The sequence below is a fragment of the Euwallacea fornicatus genome, chromosome 2 (genome assembly GCF_040115645.1).
Source record: "Euwallacea fornicatus isolate EFF26 chromosome 2, ASM4011564v1, whole genome shotgun sequence".
Classification (NCBI taxonomy): Eukaryota; Metazoa; Arthropoda; class Insecta; order Coleoptera; family Curculionidae; genus Euwallacea; species Euwallacea fornicatus.
Genome location: NC_089542.1, coordinates 7,511,554 through 7,521,350, shown reverse-complemented (window position 1 = coordinate 7,521,350; position 9,797 = coordinate 7,511,554). Strand labels below are relative to the sequence as shown.

General features: G+C 35.1%; 1 protein-coding gene and 1 long non-coding RNA gene across 3 annotated transcripts; both read right to left on the bottom strand.

Annotated features, from left to right (window-relative positions):
* Positions 1 to 1,186: 1,186 nt before the first annotated feature.
* LOC136346345 (beta-1,4-glucuronyltransferase 1) lies at positions 1,187 to 7,672 on the bottom strand. Of its 2 annotated transcripts, XM_066295432.1 has the most exons (8): positions 7,314 to 7,614; positions 3,816 to 3,984; positions 3,340 to 3,618; positions 3,047 to 3,291; positions 2,842 to 2,992; positions 2,617 to 2,791; positions 2,403 to 2,556; positions 1,187 to 2,349 (listed from the first exon to the last, which is right to left on the bottom strand). In XM_066295432.1, the coding sequence occupies exons 1-8, from the start codon at positions 7,320 to 7,322 to the stop codon at positions 2,149 to 2,151; spliced, it is 1,383 nt and encodes a 460-aa protein (XP_066151529.1). In that variant the 5' UTR covers positions 7,323 to 7,614; the 3' UTR covers positions 1,187 to 2,148. The 2 variants fall into 2 exon arrangements, with proteins under 2 accessions (XP_066151529.1, XP_066151520.1); XM_066295423.1 differs by having other exon boundaries at positions 2,842 to 3,291; positions 7,314 to 7,672.
* On the bottom strand, positions 4,011 to 7,295 carry LOC136346357 (uncharacterized). The gene is made up of 3 exons (XR_010733280.1): positions 5,987 to 7,295; positions 4,280 to 5,927; positions 4,011 to 4,224 (listed from the first exon to the last, which is right to left on the bottom strand). It is a non-coding gene; the product is annotated as an uncharacterized lncRNA (long non-coding RNA).
* Positions 7,673 to 9,797: the final 2,125 nt, after the last annotated feature.

Sequence of the window (9,797 nt, the reverse complement as noted above, 5' to 3'; positions counted from 1 at the left end):
GATAAGTTCCATTTTTTGAGTCAAAAATGTTCTTAATTTATTATTGTCCATAGTATTTTTTGGGTCAAAAAATGTTAATTGTCTAATTCGAATTTTGACTTTAGTATATAAATAGTAGATCTACCGCGAAGCTAAATCCCGAGTCTTTATTCTATTTGTTGATGAAAAATGTCATCTAAACTCTTGGTTTTACGCGTTTTAATTATTCGTATAAATGATGAATATTTTGACTCGAAAAATTTCAGTTCTTCCAACCCAAAAATATTTATCTTGAAATGCAAACGCTAAATGCAGGGAGTTTTTGTTCACGAGCCATAAGGATTTCAATAACATGTATATCGCTATTTTTTCAAATGAGCTATAACCAAAATTACTTAAGAGTTTGTTATGTATAGTTTCAGTGGTGTTTTTCGGCTGACGTTGTGTATTGGATTGTGTCAGAAACGTTCCTTACCTAATTAGAGCATTTAATTAAATGCCTTCAACGCACCGTCTTAAAGTCTTACAGATTCGAATAGTGTTCGAAACATACTGATAAATTCTCGTATATTTTTGTTACACCTTCAAAACATCAATAAATCTACGAGGGAAGAAAGATGCATTTTAGATTTTAAAAAGTGCATCGAAATACCTTCGTTACCGTAATACAGCTATTTTAAATTGGTCCGATTGGGATTGTTAAGCAAATAAAAAGTGAAATATGATCGTTTGCTATTATTGAAATCGTTGTAGTCGCTGTACGTAACTGAAGGAAGAAATGGTTGTAGCTATCAATTTGTAGTTAACAGGAGAATTCCCTTAGTCGCGACTTTCTTTGATAACATTTTGTAATAAAGCTTGACAAAAAGTTCACAGAACACTGCTTTTTTCATTTACTGGAAAGAATAAAAATCGAAGGAATAATGCATCGCCCTTATGTTATTACTATTGGAAGTTGACTTATATAATAAGCTTTCAAAGACGCTATTCAATAATTTTTGGGTACAATGTCTTTAATTTCCAATTTATTGTGTCTGGAAACAATTCCTCTTAATAATTTTCCTCTGAGCTAAATTTGATTTTAAGTACATTTTAGCTAAGAAATTAAATGGGTATTGGAACGTATAGAGAGCTAAATACTCTAATTGGGGTTGCCACTGATCGACCGACAACATGAACTAATTGTATAGAAAAAAAATTTCTATGATAGTTTAAAAAAATTATATTACAAAATCAATGTTTATGCAAAGTGTCCTAAATGCCATTTAACCTTATTGCAATCTTCGACATAGCAAAATACTAAGTTAATTAAATTAGAGTGAAGATGTCATCTTTGAACCTTTAATTTGCTATGTACACATAGCGTTGTCATATAGCTTATCAGAACAAATCAATTTTTCAAAATAGTGGTAAACGCTCGTAATATCGGTACCGTCACAATTTTTGGAAATAGGCGCCTAAATTTTTCATCTTTGCAGTTGTACAAATTAGTTTTGTTTAATTTAATTTCACGCCCCACATTCTTAACTCACCTTCACCATTTACTAATGTAACTATTGAAATTTACCTTTTTTTCATTCGGCGGAATCAAAGAGGAACAATAAAGTATTTCTAAGATATTTGTATACCGTAGGCCACACTCAATAAAACCGTCTAGAAAGCCCAATGGAAAAATATTGATGATGGATTTTTCGCTCATGAAACGCTAAAAATGACTCGCTTACTACATAGTTGAATTGCCAATTTAATAAGCTCCGCGATTGGGTAGTAAAATATATGTAGGTTTATATTAAAAAAATGGAAGTGTTGTGATATCAGTAATTTGGGCGTTAAGTACTATTTGGAAAAAATGAATTCGTTCCTTGCATGGACTAGAAGATATAAATTTTTTTTTTGTATTAAACATATTTGATTAGACTTGTAGTTTTAAGCACAAAAATCAATAAAAATTCCAGCCCTAATTTTACATTTTTCTCAATTTTACAAAAACTAAAAACTGCCTTACATGAGAGACTAAAAAGCTATTGAAATTCAATTATAATCTTACAGTTTTTCTCTAATTTAACCAACACCGTATCTTCTATGATTTTGAAAATAGCAATTGTGCCACACGGATTTAGTCCACCCTACATATCTAAAATAAATCTGCACATAATAGAATTAGAAATGTCAATGTTTGATCATATTTAGAGGATCTTTATTATAGCGGGCGAAAATTTCCTTTTTGAAATTATCGAACTGCTTTCTGTTTAAATTATTCTGGTGCTCTCTCCAAGGAGGGCGACTTTTCTTCACTTGAAGACCCCAATGACAAGTGAAGATCGGTGAGAGGACGAAAAACTCATAGCCCGCTACAAACATCTCATATACCTGCAAAACAAAAATAAGTTTTTTTGAAGCATTACATTAATTAAGTATTTCACCTGACTATTCCTGGTATAACCATATCCGACAAACCGCTCATCGTGGGGTGGCACGTTGTCGGTGGATATGTAAAAAGGCTCATAAAGGAACTCGAAATTAGTTACTGGGTGGCTAATTCTCACTCGGTCGTCTGGGTCTTTATATTGCTGCCACCTGTATTTTAAGTAATATAAGACACTTGATTTGATTATTAAATTCAGTATTAATAACTACCTGCTGAAATTTGTAGCGTATTGATTATAAATAAATACTTTATGGTGAAAAGGTCTGGCGAGACCCTTATTGGCCATCCTTACCAAATCAGTCTTATTCGGTGGGAAATACACCCTCTCGTCTAGCTCGTAAGTTGGCACAACATAAGCACATTTACCAGAACATTTCTGGTTTTCTAAATTGCAAATATTAGTAATAATAGCTTTCTGACGTAAAGAAACTTGCCATAGAATTCGTTTAAACTCTCAGCCATACCCTTACTAGGAATGATATCGACATCAGTTAAGAAAACATATTTGCTTTGACAATTTTTGCGGGCAAGGTTTCTGAGCAGATTCTGCGGATAGGGCAATTTACCTCTCCACGAACGAATATTCTGTTTTAAAAAATCCACGTAACTATTTCTCAAATAAAGAGGTTCCTCATATACCCGTCTAGTATTTTCCTGGACGGCGAGACTTTTTAAAACTGCCATAGGATTTCCGCAGTCAAGCTTCTCCAAAGCTCCCTCCTCTACATCATAGTTTTTTGGCCCCTTATCTCTAATTATTGCCACATGAAACGTAACTTTCTCTCTAATCCTTATGTTACACTTTCTCAAATAGAGAATATATAATAGGAGATTATCCAATTCTTTTTCATTGCCTGCGAATGCTGCCAATGATATAGGACCCCCTATTGGAACATAACGATAGATACAATCGAACCATTTCAGCAACTTACCCCAGTAAAGGCTGCTCTCTATAAGCGAAGCAATCTTATCCAAGGAACTTTGGGTAGCTAGACAAGTCTCGTAAGTCTCAGAAAGCTGTATATACTTTTCGCCAACAAGGACATTATCGAATAGCTTATACCCAAGCCTAGCATCTGACCTTCCTAGGCTCAAGTTCAGATTTAACGCATGTTTTCCATTCTCAGCTGGATTTTTGTGACCTTCCGCCAGGACATTATTTACAAGGGTCTTATTAGGCACCTTGTTTGTCACCGGCTTTGCCTGATTCTCTGTGGAGATACCAAGGAAATTAATCGTGCTCCGACTAAATCACAGATAATTCAAGATATTTAGTGTTTAATTGGGGATATTTACGGAGATTCAGGTGATGGAATTAATACCTGTTTTAATGCAATTTGAGGACAATTACATTCCTCTGTGATTAACTAAAGTAGATATCCCGGTATACTCATTTGCGGATACTTACTGCTTACATCATTACAATCTTTCCTCGGTGGAGTTTCAGCATGGGCTACGATAACTTCAGAGTTTTGCTTACACAATGAAGCGTACATGAGCCTCACCGTCAAAAATACGTTGTAGATGGTTAAAAAGACCAGCACTGCAATGCTTATTTTCCAGAGGCGCCATTTTCCCTGAAAAAACGAAAGTAGGTATGCTACGGATGATAAATAAAGTTTTAGCAGGACCTCAAGAAGTAAGGTATCCTTAGCCACTGTGGGGTTTGTGGCCATTCACGACAATTGTATGTAATTTAAAGGAAAATGTCTATTTGCCATCTGGATAAGGAACTTTAACTATCCCTGTTTCCGGTACGAACAATACAAACTGAGAATATTTTGCTGTGCCGTATGCAGCTTCATAATGCACAGGTCCTGTTGGAGCAAGAATAAGAGCTGGATCCATATTTAAAAACACAGTATATATTACTTCCAGACGTGCTCTGTCTCTGGAGATCAAAGATTTGATTATGTGGATGAAGAGCTGCTGATGCTGATGAGAAGACAGACGAATAAGTTACGTGAAATTGAAGCATACTATGGGGAGATCCCAAAATGGTCGCTTGTATTTGAAGATGAGATCAATACAATGGAGTATTTTAAACACGCGCGGAAGAATCAATCGACAGTTATAAAGGAACTTCAAGAAAGACTATTGATAATACTCTCAACTCTGTCTGTTCAATGATCAACTAGACAGCTTCTGAAAAACATTGTTCATCTTAACAATGAGGGAGGATATTCGCGTAATTATTGTTGAGTTGGAGCTATTACATTCAAGATGGTCTCATTGGGGTTCCTTCTCAGATAAGAAGAATGATTGGACGCCCACCGCACCTGGGGTGGAAATTGGAATTGACTTTTATTCTGCTGCCTGATTGCTCTATGAAGTGTGATGTCATTTTGTGAATGGTAGAATGGGGGGCATATCAGTGGCTGCATACAAAACATCGAAAAGGTAGTTTATTGTTCTGAGTGATTGCAGACTACGTTGGTTTTCTTGGAGGAACTGTGCTTCTGGATTACTTCCTCTGAATTTCTCTATGAAGAAATGGCTGTCCATGAGGAAGGACTTTCTTCCTCCTGTTTATGAAGAGAACAACGAAGTTGACGCTTTGCACCAGGACGATCTCTCTTATCTTAAAATCACCGTAAACCTCGGTTACTGTGAACAATATTGTTAGATGCACTTAAATAACTTTTGGAGGTTCATAGTGCAATTTTATTTTGCCGTAGAATTCCTAAGGCAGGGCTGCTCTAAATTAATAAAAATGAATTTACAAATAAAGGAAAAAAATTAAATCGTCGTAGGATGTCAATGGAAACTCTAATTCGGAATTAAAAAAAATATATTGAAAGGCACAAAATATTGGAATTTGTAAGCATAATAGATCGCATACCATTTAAAATTCAACAATTTTAGTTTTTTTTTAATTTGAATTGTTGGCTTCTGCGAAGAAAATGATGACCTGTGCGCTCTAGTTTTTATTAGTTTCAAATACACGATTTTTAATCCACAGGGAACTTTTGCGACACCCCATACATTTAATTTTTCATAAATACTTACATTGACTCATGTGGTTTCTGGGAGTTTCCACAAAGTAACGAAATTTAGACGATAAACAATTTATTCTTTCACATTTTGACGATTTAAATTCCACATATGTAGGTACGCCCCTGATTTTTTTCAAATGATTTATAAAACTTGAAAATTTGAAACGACTATTTTCGTACTTAAATGCTTTCTCACAATGTTCACAAATGAGTCTTTTCGAATTCACAGAAAACCTTAGGTATTTTATAGTCAGTGATAAATCTGAGCTGGTGAATTTTATGGCACGGCACCGAACTTCTTTGAGTGCAAACCTTTCCCGATTGTGGCAGTCCCTTCAAACGAACGTTAATCAAATTACATTTTTACCCTTCCAGAGCCTTAATGGAAACATCCAGGGTCAACATAGGATCCATATATGTCGATTAAAGTGATAAACATCAAACTGGTGGGGCCGTTTTAATCCACTTTTTCAAATGTGAGCATCGATCTTTTGGGGGAGTCGAAGGGTAATTGCATTCAGAATCTAAGTCAAATTAATGGCCTGATGAATTCTGTCACCCTACAATGAGTGGACTGACTTGCCTCTTTCAGTTCCTGAGGTATGGACTAACAATCATATAGATTTTCCTGATTTTGACAGTTTCTCGAATTTAAGGTTCTGCAAATTGCATTTTTAAATTTCCAAAGCCCTAAACGAACCATTCAGGTTCAACGTAGGGTCCATTTTCTGTTGATTAAAGTAATAAACATCGCATAAAAATACTTTAATTTTTTCTGAAAAATTTTAATTTGGTTCGACGTGCTCATTTTGATCCACCGTTCAAAATTTGAGCTTTAATTTTTTGAAAATCCGATGCGCAGCGCTACTAGAAATTGAACTTAAATTAATGACCTCCACGAGTTCTATCAGCTTCCACTGGGTACGTTGCTTTGAGTCTGTTCTCGAATTTGGTAAAAAGGTCTCTTGAAACGAATCTAAACTAACTTCAAAATTTTCGAAGATAAACAATTTTAATAACTTTTCAAATCGTAAGAGTCGTTTTCTTGCAAGCTCGAAGACAGATCACATTGAAAATACACACACACAGTTGTCTCAAGGAGCTCTATTAGGCTCCGCTACTCAGATTGCTCTGTCTCTTTTTTATGTCGGCCATTCAAAACTGAACTTTTTCGCAAGTTTCGCAGATCAATTTCCTGGAAAAAACCACCGTCCGCATTTGTTTTATTATAGAAGTTCGAACAGCAGGCACGACATAGCTGTCAAACTATGAGCGGTGTTGCCATATTGTGAGAACTTCCTTTAGAGTTAGGAAAATTTTATTGAGATTTTTGACATCTTTAATGTTAAATCGATAGCCTTTGTTACGAAAGCGCGTTTATCAAGTAAATACACTCCATTTCAGGATAATTTTCATGTAGTGGACCGTCGAAAAGGTCAATCGATAATAAAGCTTAGGAGAAATTTGACATTTTCACAGTCTGCTATATGAATGTAGTTCTGAAACGAACCGTAACATGAATCTATTTTCTGGAACAAATTAGTCGTCCCGAAAGGGTAACAAAGCATCGTTTTTTGGTTGTATTTGTGATAAAGTATCTGCAAACTATTTTACCATATTATAAGAGTTTTCTTTAGGTTTGTGAGAATACTTTTTCCGGTTACAGGTCCGCCTTTTTGACTCTTTTAAATTACATTCATCACGACTAAGTTGCAAAAGAGCACACATTTCGCATTAAAACCCTGACAAAATGTAGTTCAAGCAAACATACCATATTGAATAAAGCATTTCCTAATACTAAAATCTAAATAATTTTAAAGCAAACAAGTGCAAAAAAATTTAAGCAAAGAACAAAGAGTTGACAGAGTATTATTGTTGCAATTCTTAATGTTGAAATAGCATTGACATACCTGAAACATTAGTTTCTTTACAAAGTCAGCCACCTTGACCCCTCAGCTGTACACTGCCTGCGATTCACCTCTTTTTGAAACAGTTCGGGTCAGGCACCGCCAGTTTTCCATTCATTTTTCACGTGAATGCAAACTGCTTGGAGTCAAACGAATTTGCTTTTGGATTTGTCTGGCTATCTAATACCTTTCTTATTTACTTATCAGTTATCGGAACGTCGTACGTTCCACCTTAGACGATGCGAAACTCCTGTGTAACTTGTATGATTTTAGCTGCATTGGCAGGTTCACTCTATAGGTTTTCCTCCCTTTTTAGACTAGCGAATTCGGCTCTAGTTTACCGCGTGAGCGGAGCAGATGTCGGTCCAGAGGATGTGAGACGATTCGTAACAAATGCATAAACTTTAAATATCTCTTTTCTGATTGAGTGAATGTACAAATTGCAACAAACGATGTTCTTCGACGTGAAGGTGAAATCCCCTAGTCTATTCCTTGGATGGCAAGTGCGCATGAACAACACGTGTGTGGGACCGTCCTTATTGATCCCGTTTTGGATAATTTCATGAATGAAATTCCCTAGGGATGCAAATAATTTACATGCCGTGGAAATGGAACAGCTGTGGAAAAACTGATACATCGGCATGTTTTTGATTATCTTGAGTGGATTTCCATCAAATAAGGCAAAAAAGTAACATTGCTGCCTCTATAATGTGCAAGATTTAAAATTCAAAAAGCCTTTTAATAATCCATTCGACACGGTGCAACATGTTAGATTGCGATCGAGGGTCTTAAGAAATTTCCATCTTCAAAAACTCTGTTAGATAATGTCTTGAAAATTATGAATATAAGTAAAAAACAAATACGATTTAAAATTGATTCATCTGGGTAATTCTCTCTCCTTTCATTTCATCAATGATAACCACTTCGCGGCTTATTTCGAACCATTTCAACACGTTTCAGTCGACCAAAAACCATATTGAATACTTGTATTCTTATTTATTTGTTGGAGAGTAAATTGATTACTAGTAAGGAATACTCAGATTTGCGACTTAAAGAGGAAAATGCCGTTTGTTATGAGTCTGCGTTTATTTACATTCACATACAGCGTGTTTCAAAAAGGTGATGGCAAGTTTGAGGAGGGTATGAAGGACATTGCAGCAAAGATTTTTTGCACATAATTCGGTAGTCACAAAATGAACCGATTTAGTTCTGGAGTTATTTTTTTCGAAAAATGTGGGGCTCCTTCAAAAAACATCGATACTTGTTATTTTTATTAAAGGCAGCGCAAGAATAATAAAAACAATCTCAGCAATAACATTCTCAGTTTCTCTAGCGTTGCATATCGCTTCGCCATAAATAAGTTGCAAGTCTGCATATTCTTCAGATGTAAATTGGACCGTTTGAACAGTTTAAAAGCAAAATTTCGTCGCACAATGTGAAATTCAGTGCGCTCATGAATAAAATAACTCTTTACCAATATCCCATTAGAACTCACGGTTGGTGAAAAACTTGATGAACTTGAAAAAATAGATGAACATGTTTATTTTGTATGAAATATTTTTTTGCGTTCTCTTTACTGAAAGTTACTCAAATGTCGATGTCTTTTAGAGTTGCCGAGAAAATGTTACATTTGTGGGCGGGAATTTCTCCAAAATCAAAACGATTCATATTCGATCAGTCGTTTATATCCAAAAAATTTTACCCCAATATCCTCTCTAACTTGCTCAACCTTGGCACCATCTTTTTGAAAGACCCTGTACATTAAACAATTTTATTTCGTTTGCACACGTGTAAATTAAATTATTTTTCTGAGCTTATATGATAAAATACATTATACGTAAAGCGAGTACCAACGTCACAATGTTTTCTACAGGGCATTTCAGATATAATCGTATTTAAAATTTGATAAAAGTTCGGTCAAACGTTTCTGCACTTTACTACTGCTACTACTACCACTAGCACTACTACTAGGACGATCACGTGCATCATAAGCTCAGTCGATGGAAGGAAGAAAAGAATTTCGGAAAAATTAACATTCGTTTTTTGACACGGGAATTACTGCCCCTACTCAAATTTTTATAGAAACTACGTAAAATTTGAAGCTTCCATACGAGCCCCCATAGGAATTTCTAGTCGTTCTTAGCGTTTCTTCTAGCTCTCGTTCTTGTAATATACAGAATGGCACGTTAGATAAATGCGTCACGACCTCAAATTCCATTTCATCAATTTCATGTGTGTCACTTGTAGCAAAATCACGCAGTCATGTACAAGGTGAGTTAGAAAAAATGGGCTAACAATAAGCTGGAGTTATTAGACGTGAAAATACTACGATTCATCTCTAATGTCGCTAGTTTAAGAGATGCAGTGTTTTCAAAGTTTAATTTTTAAAAGTACAATTTTGTACTGAAATTTCTTAATAATTAAGAAAGTTTTGATAGTACAAATCAAAATGTTGCTAGTTTTGTGTTTTTTGGTGTTAGAATTACG

Bases quoted from the DNA above. Each gene is read 5' to 3' on its own strand.
- LOC136346345 (XM_066295423.1), bottom strand. The intron at 2,792-2,841 runs GCAAGTTTCTTT...TTTGCAATTTAG, and splicing joins GAGTTTAAACGAATTCTATG to AAAACCAGAAATGTTCTGGT. The intron at 2,350-2,402 runs GTGAAATACTTA...TTTGTTTTGCAG, and splicing joins GTTATACCAGGAATAGTCAG to GTATATGAGATGTTTGTAGC.